General features: G+C 35.5%; 1 protein-coding gene across 2 annotated transcripts in view; it reads right to left on the reverse strand.

Annotated features, from left to right (window-relative positions):
- Positions 1 to 20765, reverse strand: part of LOC127730586 (histone acetyltransferase KAT6A-like) — a 63872-nt gene that overhangs the window by 20209 nt on the left and 22898 nt on the right. The window contains exons 4-6 of one of the 2 annotated variants that reach the window (XM_052239045.1): positions 17709 to 17848; positions 3075 to 3285; positions 6 to 584 (exon numbers count right to left, since the gene is read on the reverse strand). In XM_052239045.1, coding sequence (XP_052095005.1) covers positions 6 to 584; positions 3075 to 3285; positions 17709 to 17848 — 930 coding nt within the window. Of the gene's footprint in view, positions 1 to 5; positions 585 to 3074; positions 3286 to 17708; positions 17849 to 20765 lie in introns of those variants that run through there. The other variant, XR_007995173.1, reaches the window with a different exon arrangement.

Below are 20765 nucleotides of genomic sequence, written 5' to 3' on the forward strand. Positions count from 1 at the left end.
CTTACCATACATTCTTCGTCTTAAATATTCATCCTCATCTGGTCTTCCATATCGATCTGATAGCAACCTCCCTGGTGCTAATCTATCTTCTGGTCTTCCTTGAAACATTCTTTCTTCTGAATGCCTAGGTAACAGTCTATCTTCTGGTCTTCTAGGTAACATTCTTTCTTCTGGATGCCTAGGTAACAGTCTATCTTCTGGTCTTCCTGGTAACATTTTGTCTCCTTGATGCCTAGGTAACATTCTATCTTCTGATAACCTTTGAGGTAACATTCTCTCTTCTGATAATTGTTTCGGTAACATTCTCTCTTCGGATAACTTTTTAGGTAACATTCTACCCTCTTGTCTAGTTGATGACATCTGATCATTGTTTTTCTGATAAAATGTTTGACTTTCAAATTGTCTGTTTAATGATTGGGGTTGGGATTGGGGTTGGGGTTTAGGTACTGTTCTCTCTATCAATGACCTCTCTTCCACATTTTTAATTACTGGCTCAATTTTCACTGCTTCCATTGTTTCTTGAGCTGCTGGTTTTAAACTTTCCAGATTCAGATTTTTCAGATTTTCTTTTGTAAGACCGGTTCCTGAAAAAACAAAGTAAAGCTGTTACACATATTGACAATTACAAATCTATATGTTTTAGTTCAGTGGGCATAAAGAGGCCATTTGTCAAGGAAAATTATTCAAGAAAGACAAATGTGATAATGGTCAAAATAGATTTTGCAACAGTTTTAATTCCATATTATTGGAAAGTCATTTGAGAGCATATTAGTTACCATATTTTTCTAAAACTCACCTGATTGTATGTTAAAAGCAAAACTGGAGAGAGAGTGCAATTTGAATCTGTAATGTGGTTGACACAAAAAAGTTTGGTAAAGTAATCTCCTGATAAATGTATTCGACAAAACATATTATTTTATAAACTCAAAAGAAAATGGGATGAACAATAAAAAATCTATGTACCATATAACTGCATAATTTTCTAACCTTATGCAATTTCTAGTTTGAGAGTCAATATAATTAGCTATATTTTGAAATCGTAAGCATTTATCAAGAGGAATACAAATTATTTGGACCATAAAATTGCAATATTTACCTCTTTGACATCTTACAGCTAAATAGCTGGATTTTTAATGAACCTTCTGCACCCTATAACAAGTCCAGCGAGAAAGACGTATGCCAGGGGAGCACCCTACAAGAAGACCAGCAGGAAAAAAGTACTTCAGGGGAGCACCCTTCAACAAGACCAGCAAGAGAAGTACTTCAGGGGAGTACCCTACAACAAGACCAGCGAGCAAGAAGTACTTCAGGGGAGCACCCTACAAGAAGACCAGCAAGAAAGAAGTACTTCAGGGGAGCACCCTACAACAAGACCAGCGAGAGAAGTACTTCAGGGGAGCACCCTACAACAAGACCAGCGAGAAAGAACTACTTTAGGGGAGCACCCTACAACAAGACCAGCAAGAAAGAAGTACTTCAGGGGAGCACCCTATAACAAGACCAGCAAGAGAAGTACTTCAGGGGAGCACCCTACAACAAGACCAGCAAGAGAAGTACTTCAGGGGAGCACCCTACAACAAGACCAGCAAGAAAGAAGTACTTCAGGGGAGCACCCTACAACAAGACCAGCCAGAGAAATACTTCAGGGGAGCACCCTACAACAAGACCAGCGAGAAAAAAGTACTTCAGGGGAGCACCCTACAACAAGACCAGCGAGCAAGAAGTACTTTAGGGGAGCACCCTACAACAAGACCAGCAAGAAAGAAGTTCTTCAGGGGAGCTAAGTTTTTAAAATGCTCCATAACGAATTTAGTTTAAGCTTTAATTGGAAGGAAATCTTTTATCAAATTAATTAATATTTTTTTGGTGTTTGAATATTGCTACAAGTGGGGTAGAGATGGATGTGTATGGTAGATCAGGTTTATTTCTCATCAGGTAATGATTGAAGTTCTTACCATTTGTGGCTTTGGGTGATGGGAAAGGGTAGGAAATTCATTTTTCTTGACATTGTTAAACTATTAGCATTTAGAACTTAATATTGATAATTTAGCAATTTTAGGAATGAATGATGTAGCAAAATAGGATAATAATATGGGCTCAACTTGTGGCATGAAATTGGGCATGAATTGGTAAATGTGATTTATGGTATTGTCATTCTAAGTGGTTAGGATGTTATTTTAATTAGATTTGTGAATTTGTGGAAAGAATCTATAAAAAAAGAATCAAAAGGTGACATTAATGTTGTGTGTTTTTTAGTGGATTATTATTAAATTGTGATTTGACTTATTTCCCTTTGAACAGAGATATCAATATGGAGGGAATTTGTTTTTACGTATATGTGGAAAATGTTTAAATTATTATTGAAGTGGATTGGTATATTTGAATGAGAATGCTGATAATTTGATAATTTTGGTGATGCAGCTTTTTATCTATTTAAAGTGCAGAAAACAATTAATGTGATGTTATGGAGGAGATAATTTTTCATTGTTTATTGGTTTTACATATGACTTTGATTGTTAGAATGTTATTTTGAATTAATTCTTTAATAAATTTGTATAGACCAAAATTCTAAATGTTGGGCAAGATTAAGCATACCATAGATACCCAATATTTCAAGATTATTTCAACCCCATAGAAATTGGTCAGAAAACAGCAATTCAAACAAAAAAGTTTAAAATTTTTTACCCCTTTTTGGCCCCTAATTACTAAGCCCATATGGCCATAACCCACAAATTCAATCCAACCTTTCTATTGTGATATGGAACCTTGTGGTAAAATTTCATACAAATCCATATACTTATACTCAAGTTATTGTCTGGAAACCAGAAAAATGTTAGCTTTTGGTCCCTTTTTGGCCGTAAATTCTTGAAGGTTCAGGCCATAACCCCCAAAATCATTCCAACCTTCCTTTTGTGGTATGGAACCTTGAGGTACAATTTCATAGAGATCAATACACTCATACTCAAGTTATTGTCTGGAAACCAAATGTCTTCCGACGAGGACGACTACAATACCATACCATTATACGGCCGCATAAAAAACCTAATTAATGTCAATAACAACACATAAAATACCTTCCAATAAATGGTTCAAAGCTCCACTTTTGATCAAGTCTGCAGCAGCTAATTCTGTTGATACATCAATTTCTAGTTTGACCTTTACATCCTGACGACCTTCACGTGCTTCAATGTCTCTGGCAAACTCTTCAGCAAATCCATTCTGTTCAGATTTCTTACGTGATGTGTAAGCCATCATCTTCTGATAGGTGTCTGGATAATGCTCCCTCTGTAATATGTACATGGAACCACTGAATGTATCATTTTATATAAAATCTTAATGTGAATCTTAGGCTGTCTTTTTTTTGAAGAAATATATCCTCAGCATGCAAATACTTTGGCTTATAATTTGTGAAAAGTTGAAATGGACATATATGCATTACATGACTTCTTGACTTATGCAAGTTTTGTATAAGCCTAGGTTGTGAAATATACATCTTTTCCTGTTTCAGTATTGTTCCTTGAACTGTCAAATTGGTATTTAAATGTTGGAAACTTGCTTCTCATACCAATCCACCTGCAGACATTTAATAAAAAATCTATTTTTTTGATAAAAATAATTAAATAGAACAGTGAGTGAACTCACATACAGATAACCTGGACTTACAAGAGACTATTACAACAATTTGTAATATTGAAGTAAGTAAATTGGATTATCTCCCATTTTACAAGTGGGACACTGATCATATACAGATGACCATACATTTTCTCGAAACTAAAATTTATTTGTACAAGGCTTAAAAACAGGTAAAATGCGATGCTAAAATATTTTCAATTTTATTCTCTGGACTGTCTTTTGATAGAGAGGAAGCTTCTATCCAAGTTTTGTAAAATTCCATTAAGTTTTGAATAAACTGCTTCGCTGAGCGCAGCTGGATACGCCTGCAAAGGTCCAACCCTGAACAGTTGGGACAAAAATGGACACAATATTCAAGCTTGATACAGGTCTGAATTTGGATTGTATTAAATATTTAACATATTATAGGTTTCTGAATAAATGTAGTCAAAGAACTTGAAATTGGTTATATGAATTGAATTTATATTCAATTAAAGATTTCTTGCTGTTGTGCAATACACTGTGCTGTTGCGCAATACTAAGTAAATCTGTTGTCAGACTATAAACAATTAAAGTTCAATTAATTCTCAATGTCATATTAAAAATTTATGAAAATGTAAAGGGAGCTTACATCAAAAGATATAAATAATTCACTAAGGTTTCATGAGAATTTCTGACAGCATTTTTGAGTTATTGTCCAAAAACTGGAAAATCCCCCCTTTTTTAATGAATAAAACCCCACAACTCAGAAATGTAAAATGTAAAATTTATAAAATTCTAAGAGCTTACATCAATAGATATAAACAATTCACCAAAGTTTCATAAGAACTGCTGAAAGCATTTTTGATTTTTTTTCAAAAAATTGAAAAATCCCCCTTTTTTTTATGAATAAAACCCTGTAACTCAGAAATGTAAAATCTAAAATATATAAAAATCAAAAGGGAGCTCTTGTCAATAGATATAAAAAATTCATCACAATTTCTTGCAAGTTGGTGATAGCATTCTCGAGTTATTGTCCGAAAACTGGAAAATCCCCTTTTTTTAATGAATAAAACCCCATAACTCGGAAACGTAAAATCTAAAATTTATAAAAAATGAAAGGGAGCTCACGTCAATATAGATATAAACAATTCACTAAAGTTTTATGCAAATTGGTTAAAGCCTTTTTGAATTAATGTCCGACATGTTGATGACGGACGGACAGAGGTATAGCATAACACATCCCGTAAACGGGCGTATAAAAATTTAATGATGTTCTAAAAATTCTAAAAAGACTGATCCTTATAATTTATGTTTGAACGATGACAGAATGCTGAATTGCTATGTCAAGCTTCCACTACTTTTTTTGCAGGTTCAACAAAAAACAAGAAATGATTGTAACAGGATGCTGTTACGAAGTCTCCCAAACGAAGCTCCCATAATTCGTAATTCCCAGGGTCGCCTGACATTGGGCAACGTCCATTGAAAATTGGTTTGGTCCAGTAAAGTTATATGCATTAGTGATGCCTGGGGACTAACCTTGTATATCATTCAAATCATCTTGGCATGACAAACCAGAATATATATGGTTTAGGGGTGGGGTCTCAACCATTTACAAGATACTAGAATATTGGGGGTGGGGAGGAACCCCTGGGGACTGGCCCTATACATCATTCAAATGTTCATTACATGACGAACAGGAATATATATGGTTTAGGGGTGGCGATCTCAACCATTTACAAGATATTAGAACATTGGGGGTGGGGGAACCCCTGGGGACTGACCGTATACGTCATTCAAATGTTCGAGACATGACAAATAGGAATATATATGGTTTAGGGGTGGGGATCTCGACCATTTACAAGATATTAGAACTTTCTCAAATGGCAGGGGGTCGGGATGACCCCTGGGGACTTACCGTGTATATCATTCAAACCATCTCAGCATGACAAACCAGAATATATATGGTTTAGGGGTGGGGATCTTGACCACTTAGAAGATATTAGAACTTTCTTAAATGGCAGGGGGTGGGGGTGACCCCTGGGGACTTACCCTGTATAACATTTGATGTGCTTTATCATGACAAACCAGAATATATATGGTTTAGGGGTGGGGATCTCGACCATTTACAAGATATTAGAACTTTCTTAAATGGCAAGGGGTGGGGGTGACCCCTGGAGACTAACCCTGTATTTCATTTGATGTGCTTTATCATGACAAACCAGAATATATATGGTTTAGGGGTGGGGATCTCAACCATTTACAAGATATTAGAACTTTCTCAAATGGCAAGGGGTGGGGGTGACCGCTGGGGACTAACCCTGTATAACATTTGATGTGCTTTATCATGACAAACCAGAATATATATGGTTTAGGGGTGGGGATCTCGACCATTTACAAGATATTAGAACTTTCTCAAATGGCAGGGGGTCGGGATGACCCCTGGGGACTTACAGTGTATATCATTCAAACCATCTCAGCATGACAAACCAGAATATATATGGTTTAGGGGTGGGGATCTTGACCACTTAGAAGATATTAGAACTTTCTTAAATGGCAGGGGGTGGGGGTGACCCCTGGGGACTTACCCTGTATAACATTTGATGTGCTTTATCATGACAAACCAGAATATATATGGTTTAGGGGTGGGGATCTCGACCATTTACAAGATATTAGAACTTTCTAAAATGGCAGGGGGTCGGGATGACCCCTGGGGACTAACCCTGTATATCATTCAAACCATCTTAGCATAACAAACCAGAATATATATGGTTTAGGGGTGGGGATCTTGACCACTTTCAAGATATTAGAACTTTCTTAAATGGCAGGGGGTGGGGGTAACCCCTGGGGACTAACCCTGTATTTCATTTGATGTGCTTTATCATGACAAACCAGAATATATATGGTTTAGGGGTGGGGATCTCGACCATTTACAAGATATTAGAACTTTCTCAAATGGCAGGGGATCGGGATGACCCCTGGGGACTAACCCTGTATATCATTCAAACCATCTTAGCATGACAAACGAGAATATATATGGTTTAGGGGTGGGGATCTTGACAACTTAGAAGATATTAGAACTTTCTTAAATGGCAGGGGGTGGGGGTGACCCCTGGGGACTAACCCTGTATTACATTTGATGTGCTTTATCATGACAAACCAGAATATATATGGTTTAGGGGTGGGGATCTCGACCATTTACAAGATATTAGAACTTTCTCAAATGACAGGGGGTGGGGATGACCCCTGGGGACTAACCCTGTATATCATTCAAACCATCTTAGCATGACAAACCAGAATATATATGGTTTAGGGTGGGGATCTTGACCACTTACAAGGTATCAGAACTTTCTTAAATGGCAGGGGGTAGGGGTGACCCCTGGGGACTAACCCTGTATTTCATTTAATGGGCTTTATCATTTAGAACATTTTCAATTAAAAAGTTTGTGTCTATCACGAACGGTTTTCAATTTATAATCATTTGAAAATTTAAAAAAATAAAATCCCATAGGGTTCTATAGTAAAACCCTCTTTTCTTTTTGCCCCTCAAAGTACCCCTTTATAAACCCCATTGCAAAAACAAAACCCTGATTGCACCACTAGACATGTTAGTCTAACATATTGTGAAACCCTAAGTTAATCCGACAAGCGGTTTTGGAGAACGGGTGCGGACAAGTTCAAATTTAAAAGCGGCGGAAGAAGAAGAAGAAGAAGAAGAAGAATAATAATAATAATAAGAACTGAGCAAAAACAATAAGTCTTCCCAAACTTCGTTTGGGAGACTTAATTATGTAACTAATATTTTCGTCTGATACGAGTAAAAAATTTGTGTCTTGCCTGCGATTGCTACTGTCAGTGTAAAAGTGTAATGTTGACTTAATAAAATGCTCCGCAGGGCGCAGCTTGATACGACCGCAGAGGTCGAACCCTGAACAGTTGGGGCAAGTATGGACACAACATTCAAGCTTGATACAGCTCTGAATTTGGATTGTGATTAAATATTTGACACAGCATAGGTTTCTGACACAGAATGAATGTGGTCTAAGAACTTAAAAATTTTAAATTGGACATTCACCTATTATGGTCCAATATCCAAAATCTAAATACATGGTTAGATTCAGCATATCAAAGAACCCCAAGAATTCAATTTTTGATGAAATCAAACAAAGTTTAATTTTGGACCCTTTTGATCTCAATGTGGACAAAAATGATAACAGGGCCCAAAAATCAAAAATCTAAATACATGGTTAGATTCAGCATATCAAAGAACCCCATATATTCAATTTTTGTTGAAATCAAACAAAGTTTAATTTTGGACCCTGATTTGGACCAACTTGAAAACTGGGCCCATAATCAAAAATCTAAATACATGTTTAGATTCAGCATATCAAAGAACCCTAAAAATTCAATTTTTGTTAAAATCAAACTAAGTTTAATTTTGGACCCTTTGGACCTTTATGTAGACCAATTTGAAAACGGAACCAAAAATTAAGAATCTAAATACACGGTTAGATTCGGCATATCAAAGAACCCCAATAATTCAATTTTTGATGAAATCAAACAAAGTTAAATTTTGGACCCTTTGGACTTCAATGTGGACCAATTTAAAAACGGGGCCCAAAATCCAAAAACTTAATACACGGTTAGATTCAGCATATTACAAAACCCCATATATTCAATTTTTGTTGAAATCAAACAAAGTTTTATTTTGGACCCCGATTTGGACCAACTTGAAAACTGGGCCCATAATCAAAAATCTAAATACATGGTTAGATTCAGCATATCAAAGAACCCCATATATTCAATTTTTGTTGAAATCAAACAAAGTTTAATTTTGGACCCCGATTTGGACCAACTTGAAAACTGGGCCCATAATCAAAAATCTAAATACATGGTTAGATTCAGCATATCAAAGAACCCCATATATTCAATTTTTGATGAAATCAAACAAAGTTTAATTTTGGACCCTTTTGATCTCAATGTGGACAAAGTTGATAACGGGGCCCAACAATCAAAAATCTAAATACATGGTTAGATTCAGCATATCAAAGAACCCCATATATTCAATTTTTGTTGAAATCAAACAAAGTTTAATTTTGGACCCCGATTTGGACCAACTTGAAAACTGGGCCCATAATCAAAAATCTAAATACATGGTTAGATTCAGCATATCAAAGAACCCCATATATTCAATTTTTGATGAAATCAAACAAAGTTAAATTTTGGACCCTTTGGACCTCAATGTGGACCAATTTAAAAATGGGGCCCAAAATCCAAAAACTTAATACACGGTTAGATTCAGCATTTTAAAGAACCCCAAGAATTCAAGAATAAAACCCCATTGAAATTGATCAAGAAATAAGCAATTTATACGAAGTATCTTCTTTTGCACAATACTGTGCAATTGATTATTTCTTGCTATTGCGCAATACTGTACAATTGACAATTTCTTGCTATTGCGCAATATTGTGCTATTGGATATTTCTTGCTATTGCGCAATACTGTGCAATTGAAGATTTCTTGCTATTGCGCAATACTGTGCAATTGAAGATTTCTTGCTATTGCGCAATACTGTGCAATTGAAGATTTCTTGCTATTGTGCAATACTGTGCAATTGAAAATTTCTTGCTATTGCACAATACTTATTATATAATAATTTACACATCCTGTTTGGTGTGTATCTCCTACCATATCATTATTATTTGCTTTTAAATATAAATCAGAAATAACCAACTTAAAATGGAAAATTTTAAAAGAAAAAAAAAAAGGAAAGAAAGAAAAAAAAAAAAAAAAAAAAATCCCCCCCCAAAATTTTTTGAACCCCCTTATGATTCATCACCCCCAAACTCAATCTCAGCCTTCCCTTTGTGGTATGGTACCTTGCAGTACAATTTCAGAGAGATCCATACACTTGAACACAAGTTATTGTCTGGAAACTAGAAAAATGCTTATTTTTGGCCCCTTTTTGGCCCCCAATTCCTAAACGTTTCAGGCAATTACCCCCAAACTCAATTCCAGCTTTCCCGTTGTGATATGGAACCTTGTAGTACAATTTCAGAAATATCCAAACACTTACACACAAGTTATTGTCATGAAACTAGAAAAATGCTTGTTTTTTGCCCCTTTTTTGGCCCCTAATTCCTAACATTTTGAGGCAATTACCCCCAAAATCAATTACAGCCTTCCCTTTGTGATATGGAACCTTGTGGTACAATGTCAGAGAGATCCATACATTTACACACAAGTTATTGTCTGGAAGTTACAAAAATGCTTATTGTTGGCCCCTTTTTGGCCCCTAATTCCTTAACTGTTGGTACCATAACCCCCAAAATCAATCCCAACCTTCCTTTCATGGTATTGAACCTTCTGGTAAAATTTCATGGAGATCCATTCACTTAAACTAAAGTTAGAGTGCGAAAACCAATGTGTCTTCGGACGACGCCAGACGACGCCGGACGACGACGACGACAACGACGACGACGACGACGACGACGACGACGCCAACGTCATACCAATATACGACCAAAAAATTTTCAATTTTTGCGGTCGTATAAAAAGTGAGCCCTTAAATCAGTGAAATACAGAGTTTAAAAAAAAATCAAATTTATTTTTAGATGCTATTTCTTGGTCTTGAAGATTAGCTTCTGCCCAAGTTTCATAACAGTCCATGAAGGTTTACAAATTTATCATGTAAAAAAAAAATTAATCCCAGACTGTGTAAATGTTAATTGTAAAAAACTAAGTCCATCTATCAGAAAAGTACTGAAAATGAAAAAATGTATTTTCAAAAGTTTCCTCCAGACATTATCTCTTAATCATAAAAAAGCTTCTTCCAAAGTTCTATGAAGGTTTGACAAAGTTATTGATGACTGAAAAACTTTAACCTCAGACAAAATCTGAATGTTGACTGTAAACAAGTGTGCACACGCTGAAATGTCTCACCTACTATACCGACCATTGATTTTATGTTGATAGTCCTAATTATAAAGTTTTATTACAAGTATCATATTAACATTTATGATCCATGAAAATGAGGTCAAGGTCAGACAAACCAAGCTGGAAATACATGTACACCTTTAATACAATCATTCCATACACCCAAATATAGATGACCTATTGCTTATAGTATAAAAGAAACAGACCAAACCATGGACATTTTATATTGACCAATGAACCATAAAAATGAGGTCAAGGTCAGATGAACCCTGCCAGATAGACATGTACATCTTAAAATCATTTCATGCATAAAATATAGTTGACCTACTGCTTAAAATATTTAAGAAATAAAGTTAACCAGGAGAACTGAACATTGACCAATGAACCATGAAAATGAGGTCGAGATCATATGATACCTGCCAGACAGACATATATACACCTTCCAATCATTCCCTGCACCAAATATAGTTGACTTATTGCTTAAAGTTTAAGAAAAAGAGACCAAAACACAAAAACTTAACACTGAGCAATGAACCGTGAAAATGAGGTCAAGGTCAAATAAAACCTGCCAGACTGACATGTACATCATAAAATATTTCCAAACACCAAATATAGTTGACCTGTTGCATACAATATCAGAAAAACAGACCAAAACACAACTAGATATGGACAATGCATCCCCCCCCCCCTTTTCTGCTCTGCCATATGCATGAGTATAGTTCCACATATTTTAGATTTGACAAACAGTGATGTTGGCATACAACTTGAAATTGTTATGTGTCTGTAAGACACAAATGATGCCCCCGCCTGACCATAGGAAATTATAAATTTAACACTATGTATGATGATGTAACTGTAGGAGGAGATAGCCTGAGAAACCATGATCTCTTCATGCAGCTAGTACCAAAACTAGAGGCTCTTAAGAGCCTGTGTCGCTCACCTTGGTCTATGTGCATATTAAACAAAGGACACAGATGGAATCATGACAAAATTGTGTTTTGGTGATGGTGATGTGTTTGTAGATCTTACCTTACTGAACATTCTTGCTGCGTACAATTATCTCTATCTATAATGAACTTGGCCCAGTAGTTACAGTGGAAAATATTTTGTAAAAATTTACAAAAATTTACAAAATTTATGAAAATTGTAAAAAATTGACTATAAAGGGCAATAACTCCTTAAGGGGTCAATTAACAATTTTAGTCATGTTGACTTATTTGGAGATCTTACTTTGCTGAACATGATTTTTCTTTTATAGTTTATCTCTATCTATAATAATATTCAAAATAATAACCAAAAGCTGTAAAATTTTCTTAAAATTACCAATTCAGGGGCAGCAACCCAACAACGTGTTGCCTGATTGCTCTGAAAATTTCAGGGCAGATAGATCATGACCTAATGAACAATTTTATCCTCGTCAGATTTGCTCTAAATGCTTTGGTTTCAGAGATATGAGCCAAAAACTCCATTTTACCCTATGTACTATTTTTAAGCCATGTCGGCCATCTTGGTTCGCCGGCGGGGTCATCGGACACATTTTTTAAACTAGATACCCTAATGATGATTGTGGACAAGTTTGGTTAAATTTGTTTTAGTAGTTCCAGAGGAGAAGATTTTTGTAAAAGATTACAAAAATTTACGAAAAATGGTTAAAAACTGACTATAAAGGGCAATAACTCCTTAAGGGGTCAACTGACCATTTTGGTCAAGTTGACTTATTTGTAGATCTTACTTTCCTGAACATTATTGCTGTTTACAGTTTAATTCTATCTATAATAATATTCAAGATAAGAACCAAAAACAGCAAAATTTCCTTCAAATTACCAATTCAGGGGAAGCAACCAACAACGGGTTGTCCGATTCATCTGAAAATTTCAGGGCAGATAGATCTTGACCTGATTAACAATTTTACCTCATGTCAGATTTGCTCTAAATGCTTTGGTTTCAGAGATATATGTCAAAATCTACATTTTACCCCTATGTTCTATTTTTAGCCATGGCGGCCATCTTGGTTGGTTGGCCGGGTCAACGGACACATTTTTTAAACTAGATACCCCAATGATGATTGTGGCCAAGTTTGGTTAAATTTGGCCTAGTAGTTTCAGAGGTGAAGATTTTTGTAAAAGTTAACTGATGAACGCCAAGTGATGAGAAAAGCTCACTTGGCCCTTTGGGCCAGTTGAGCTAAAAAATGACTAAGTCCAACTACCTGTCATTTTCAGAATAATTGAAATAAAATGCTTCGCTGGGCGCAGCTTGATACGACCGCAGAGGTCGAACCCTGAACAGTTGGGGCAAGTATGGACACAACATTCAAGCTTGATACAGCTCTGAATTTGGATTGTGATTAAATATTTGACACAGCATAGGTTTCTGACACAGAAAGAATGTGGTCTAAGAACTTCAATTTTTTTAATTTACCTATTATGGTCCAATGTCCAAAATCAAAATACATGATTAGATTCAGCATATCAAAGAACCCCATATATTCAATTTTTGTTGAAATCAAACAAAGTTTAATTTTGGACCCCAACTTGGACAAACTTGAAAACTGGTCCAATAATCAAAAATCTAAACACATGTTTAGATTCAGCATATCAAAGTACCCCAAGAATTCAATTTTTGTTAAAATCAAACTAAGTTTAATTTTGGTCCCTTTGGACCTTAATGTAGACCAATTTAAAAAACGGGACCCAAAATTAAAAATCTAAAAACACGGTTAGATTTGGCATATCAAAGAACCCCAATAATTAAATTTTTGATGAAATCAAACAAAGTTTAATTTTGGACCCTTTTGACCTCAATATGAACCAATTTGATAGCAGGCCCACAAAATAAAAAATCTAAATACATGGTAAGATTCAGCATATCAAAGAACCCCATATATTCAATTTTTGTTGAAATCAAACAAAGTTTAATTTTGGACCCCAATTTGGACCAACTTGAAAACTGGGCCAAAAATCTAAAATCTAAATACATGTTTAGATTCAGCATATCAAAGAACCCCATATATTCATTTTTTGTTGAAATCAAACAAAGTTTAATTTTGGACCCCAACTTGGACCAACTTGAAAACTGGTCCCATAATCAAAAATCTAAACACATGTTTAGATTCAGCATATCAAACAAAGAACCCCAAAAATTCAATTTTTGTTAAAATCAAACTAAGTTTAATTTTGGACCCTTTGGACCTTAATGTAGACCAATTTAAAAAACGGGACCCAAAATTAAAAATCTAAATACACGGTTAGATTTGGCATATCAAAGAACCCCAATAATTAATTTTTTGATGAAATCAAACAAAGTTTAATTTTGGACCCTTTTGACCTCAATATGAACCAATTTGATAGCAGGCCCACAAATAAAAAATCTAAATACATGGTAAGATTCAGCATATCAAAGAACCCCATATATTCAATTTTTGTTGAAATCAAACAAAGTTTAATTTTGGACCCCAATTTGGACCAACTTGAAAACTGGGCCAAAAATCTAAAATCTAAATACATGTTTAGATTCAGCATATCAAAGAACCCCATATATTCAATTTTTGTTGAAATCAAACAAAGTTTAATTTTGGACCCCAACTTGGACCAACTTGAAAACTGGGCCCATAATCAAAAATCTAAACACATGTTTAGATTCAGCATATCAAAGAACCCCAAGAATTCAATTTTTGTTAAAATCAAACTAAGTTTAATTTTGGACCCTTTGGACCTTAATGTAGACCAATTTAAAAACGGGACCCAAAATTAAAAATCTAAATACACGGTTAGATTTGGCATATCAAAGAACCCCAATAATTCAATTTTTGATGAAATCAAACAAAGTTTAATTTTGGACCCTTTTGACCTCAATATGAACCAATTTGATAGCGGGTCCACAAATAAAAAATCTAAATACATGGTTAGATTCAGCATATCAAAGAACCCCAAGAATTCAATTTTTGATGAAATCAAACAAAGTTTAATTTTGGACCCTTTTGACCTCAATGTGGACAAAGTTGATAACGGGGCCCAAAAATCAAAAATCTAAATACATGGTTAGATTCAGCATATCAAAGAACCCCATATATTCAATTTTTGTTGAAATCAACCAAAGTTTAATTTTGGACCCCGATTTGGACCAACTTGAAAACTGGGCCCATAATCAAAAATCTAAATACATGTTTAGATTCAGCATATCAAAGTGCCCTAAAAATTCAATTTTTGTTAAAATCAAACTAAGTTTAATTTTGGACCCTTTTGACCTTAATGTAGACCAATTTGAAAACGGAACCAAAAATTAAGAATCTAAATACACGGTTAGATTCGGCATATCAAAGAACCCCATATATTCAATTTTTGATGAAATCAAACAAAGTTAAATTTTGGACCCTTTGGACCTCAATGTGGACCAATTTAAAAACGGGGCCCAAAATCCAAAAACTTAATACACGGTTAGATTCAGCATATTAAAGAACCCCAAGAATTCAAGAATAAAACCCCATTGAAATTGATCAAGAAATAAGCAATTTATACGAAGTATCTTCTTTTGCACAATACTGTGCAATTGAATATTTCTTGCTATTGTGCAATACTGTACAATTGACAATTTCTTGCTATTGCGCAATATTGTGCTATTGGATATTTCTTGCTATTGCGCAATACTGTGCAATTGAAGATTTCTTGCTATTGCGCAATACTGTGCAATTGAAGATTTCTTGCAATTGTGCAATACTGTGCGATTGAAAATTTCTTGCTATTGCACAATACTTATTATATAATAATTTACACATCCTGTTTGGTGTGTATCTCCTACCATATCATTATTATTTGCTTTTAAATATTAATCAGAAATAACCAACTTAAAATGGAAAATTTTAAAAGAAAAAAAAAAGGAAAAAAAGAAAAAAAAAGAAAAAAAAAAATCCCCCCCCCCAACTTTTTGAACCCCCTTATGATTCATCACCCCCAAACTCAATCCCAGCTTTCCCTTTGTGGTATGGTACCTTGCAGTACAATTTCAGAGAGATCCATACACTTGAACACAAGTTATTGTCTGGAAACTAGAAAAATGCTTATTTTTGGCCCCTTTTTGGCCCCCAATTCCTAAACGTTTCGGGCAATTACCCCCAAACTCAATTCCAGCTTTCCCTTTGTGATATGGAACCTTGTAGTACAATTTCAGAAATATCCAAACACTTACACACAAGTTATTGTCATGAAACTAGAAAAATGCTTGTTTTTTGCCCCTTTTTTTGCCCCTAATTCCTAAAATTTTGAGGCAATTACCCCCAAAATCAATTACAGCCTTCCCTTTGTGATATGGAACCTTGTGGTACAATGTCAGAGAGATCCATACACTTACACACAAGTTATTGTCTGGAAGTTACAAAAATGCTTATTTTTGGCCCTTTTTTGGCCCCTAATTCCTTAACTGTTGGTACCATAACCCCCAAAATCAATCCCCACCTTCCTTTCGTGGTATTGAACCTTATGGTAAAATTTCATGGAGATCCATTCACTTAAACTAAAGTTAGAGTGCGAAAACCAATGTGTCTTCGGACGACGCCGGACGACGCCAGACGACGACGACGACGACGACGACGACGCCAACGTCATACCAATATACGACCAAAAAATTTTCAATTTTTGCGGTCGTATAAAAACAAGAATGTGTCCATAGTACACGGATGCCCCACTCGCACTATCATTTTCTATGTTTAGTGGACCGTGAAATTGGGGTCAAAACTCTAATTTGGCATAAAAAATAGTAAGATCATATCATAGGGAACATGTGTACTAAGTTTCAAGTTGATTGGACTTCAACTTCATCAAAGACTACCTTTACCAAAAACTTTAACCTGAAGCAGGACAGACGGACGGATGGACGGACGCACAGACTGAAAAACATGATCCCATAATTGGGGCATAAAAATCAAAATCCTGTGGCCATGCACACCTCCATTATGTGTTTGCACATCCTACAAAATATTAAAGCTGTACCACCAAAACTGTAGGAGGAGATAGCCGGACAAACCATGATCTCTTTATGCAGCTAGTACCAAAAAAATGACTAAGTCCAACTACACGCATTTTCAGAATATTTGAAAAAAATCAAATACCTGAGGCCATGCACACCTTCATTATGTGTATGAACATCCTACAAAATATTAAAGTTGTACCTCCAAAACTGTAGGAGGAGATAGCCGGACAAACAATGTATCCTAATACGGACAGATAGACTGACGGACAGATGGACGGACGAACAGACAGACAGGGGTAAATTAATATGCCCCTCGACATTTTGTCACGGGGGCATAAAAACTTAACTTTTACCACTGAACCATGAAAATGAGGTCAAGGTTAGATGACACCTGCCAGTTGGACATGTACATCTTACAATCATTACATATACCAAATATAGTAGACCTATTGCTTATAGTATCTGAGATATGGACTTGACCACGAAAACTTAACCTTGTTCACTGATCCATGAAATGAGGTCAAGTGCAAACTGTCTTACAGGCATGAGGACCTTGCAAGATATGCACATACCAAATATATTTATCCTATTACTCATAATAAGAGAGAAATTAACATTACAAAAAATCAACTTTTTTTTCAAGTAGTCACTGAACCATGAAAATAAGGTCAAGGACAATGGACATATGACAGACGGAAACTTCATATCATAAGGCATCTATATACAAAGTTTGAAGCATCCAGGTCTTCTACCTTCTGAAATATTAAGCTTTTAAGAAGTTAGTTAACGCTGCCGCCGGATCACTATCTCTATGTCGAGCTAGAAGTCGCATGCTCCACAAAAAACTAAGTACATTTATCAGTAAAATACGGAAAAAGTTAACAAAAAATTTTGCTCTGGATTACTGTCATAAACAAATTCATAAAGTTCCACAAAGGTTTGACAAAGTTATTGATGACTGAAAAACTGTAACCTAAGACTAAATCTGAGTGATAACTGCAAAAAAAACATCAGATTTCTTCAGTGTAATTTTAGAATGGATACTTCAGATATTTTGTAAAAATAATACATTGAAAACTTAAAGACAGATTTCCTTCTGATTGATAGGTAAATACAACAGCAAAATCAACATAAAGGCTTCAACTGAATAGCTTTTTTGTTAATAGGTAATAGAAAATACCAAAGTTTTAATTCACATATCTTACATGTACACTTACAAAATAACGTATTCTGTGTTTGATCCCTGTGATATGTGATAGAATAGAGTTACCATCACACTTTGATTCACACATGTTGCACACATATTTAGATGACAGTTTATCATCTTGTTTCTGAAATTCTGTTACATATTGTAAACCTGTATAATAAAAGATAAAACATTACAAATGTACCATGGGTTTATTAGCAAAATATCTCTCAAAACAGTCATACTGTATTGACATTACCCTTTTTTGGACATATATGGTTTAATATCACCAGAAACCCAAATTCTGTCCCAATTTCAGTCTATTGATTATTGCGTTGACCCAGTGATTCAAAATCCATAGGGGTCTTTTTTGGTTAACGTTGGACATATGGTTCAAAACATGGTCAAATTTCAGTTTTAGATGTGACCTTGACCTTTGACCTATTGGGCAATGGAATAGATTAGACATATCTGTGCAAAAAATATAGAAACATTATCTAAATTAAAAATGTTTAAAATAAAATAAAAAAGAGTTCTGGAGTAGGAAATAAAACGGACCCTTGTTACTATGCCTATGGTCCCAGAGACATCAATATTATTTTCAAGCAATTTGTATGTTCAGCTACATTCCTTAATTTAGAACTCTTTAAAATAAATACTGTATCAGACCCATCTTGTTGCAGTGGCTTTACCCATGAAGATTCTAATAATTTCTTCTTTAAATGTTCTTTATATACAAATTTACATCATATTCTTTAGAAATAGTCGTAAATGGATACCAGATGACCTTGTATTGGATCTAGAGATTATAGCAACTGGTAGTTACAATCTGACAAATGAGCAGACTGAAGAGGAAACTTTAGGAAATGTTTTTAACTATATTAAAAAGATCAATAGATTCCTTGTTTTATTATATGTATAATCTGAATGTAGTGATCCAAACTCAGAGATGACCAGTCCTTGTTTTAACTCCTTAATGCTCCTTGCTAAGAGGAGAGGCAACAATGCTCCAACCATGGGGGAAGCATGCTATCACAATACCCCAGACTTCGATAAAACAGTCGTACCTGTCGGTACTGACAGCCAAAATTTCACCAGGTCCACCTTTTTCACATTTGAGCACGGCAGATTGACCGACAGACAATATAGGTCACTGTGATTTGTTTCATCACGTTGGTAGTTTGTCAAATCATCAAACACTAGTTTCCTTTTATACCTTGCATGGTTAGAATTCATAATTTTAGAGCCAGTTGAAGTAATTCAACGGCAGAGTTACGGGTAACATTCGTTGTAGGCACACGTAATTGAAAACAACTGCATTACGTTGAAGGACATTCGTGTGTTCATGATTTCCTGACCGACCACATAGTATGGACACTCTAATTTTTTCAAAGTAAACGTTCCAGCCACCCAAGACACTCAGTCAAGAGCACCAAGGGCAAAAAACCGGGAGGTAGGTCAGGACGAGCAGTAACTGACAGGCGTCGGACCGCACGCCTGGACCCGAGATCCAACTACGAGCTTTTTAACTGCAACAACTTTAATATACGCTATTGGAGCTGGAATTACCGTGGCTGCTGGCACCAGACTTGCCCTCCAATAGATCCTCGTTAAAGGGTTTAAAGTGTACTCATTCCAATTACGGGGCCTCGAAAGAGTTATTTTTCATCACTACCTCCCCGTGCCAGGAGTGGGTAATTTGCGCGCCTGCTGCCTTCCTTGGATGTGGTAGCCGTTTCTCATGCTCCCTCTCCGGAATCGAACCCTGATTCCCCGTTACCCGTTACAACCATGGTAGGCATATCACGTACCATCGAAAGTTGATAGGGCAGACATTTGAAAGATACGTCGCCGGCGGAGGCCGTGCGATCAGCACAAAGTTATCCAGTCTCACCAATCTGACGGGCCCTTGCGAACCTGACTGGTTTTGATCTAATAAACGCGCTCTTTCCGCGAGGTCAGAGCCGTGCTTCATGTATTAGCTCTAGAATTACCACAGTTATCCAAGTAGGATTGTACGATCTAAGGAACCATAACTGATTTGATGAGCCATTCGCGGTTTTGTAAGGATTTTTTCAACTTATTTAATTGAAATTTATGATGGACCATTCGACAAAAACCACATTCATTTTGCTCATTTCCATATTGCAAATGGCGAATATAATTATGATACAGGAACTGGACTCAGTGTAAACAATAATTTTTGTCTGTATTGAAACAATATTTTCCGAAAAGTCTATATTAAAATTTTGACCTACAGCCCCAAAGATATATCAAAAGGAAACACTTTAACAAATTTTTGGATGGACCAGCAAAAGTTTGCTTTCTGTCAGTCCTTGATCTGACAGAAAAAAAATTATAAGTTTTGTGATCTCTCAATACCAAGAAGGATGCATCACAATTCTTCAGACTAACCTAAACGGACAGAAACTCTCATCTTTCTGAATAAAATATCAATTTTGTCATTTAAAGGTCAAACTTCAATGAAGAAATAGCAATTGTTTAACAGTCCACAGAAAGTTGTTACAGTGTTCCAGCTAGGATTTCAAAAGGGCAGGGTGCCAATCCTGAAAAAGGGCATTTAACGCGTGATATGATAATATGAAAAGGGCATGTTTTAATAAAGATTATAATCAAACATTGTTTGTTCATTGAATCACTGGTTATATATATATACAAGAACAACATCATTAGCCCAGAGAAAAACTATCTTTCTACTTTTTAGGCTGAAAACTTATCAAGCAGCTTGTCACACAAGTTTTAAATCATTGCTTGGCACAGTTAAGCTTTATATGCAGTATTTTTTGAAAAATGTCCTTCTTCATTCTGTTTCTATGGTCTGACACACTTTACAAGTTTCACCTTTCTACCTTTTCTGTGCTTAATGACAATACAGCACAAAACAGCTGTAAATGCACAATGTTAGGATATAGTGAACAGTGAAAATTTGGATTGAAATAAAAAATACAGAAAAAGATGACCAAGGCACCCTACCAACCCTGCTACTAAGACCCTCTTTAACTTTTCCCATAACTCAAAACACCTAAACATATAAATTCTAAAGCCAGAAGTATGCAGACATATTTTA

Source organism: Mytilus californianus, unplaced genomic scaffold (genome assembly GCF_021869535.1).
Source record: "Mytilus californianus isolate M0D057914Y unplaced genomic scaffold, xbMytCali1.0.p SCAF_2, whole genome shotgun sequence".
In the NCBI taxonomy this organism is placed as follows: domain Eukaryota; kingdom Metazoa; phylum Mollusca; class Bivalvia; order Mytilida; family Mytilidae; genus Mytilus; species Mytilus californianus.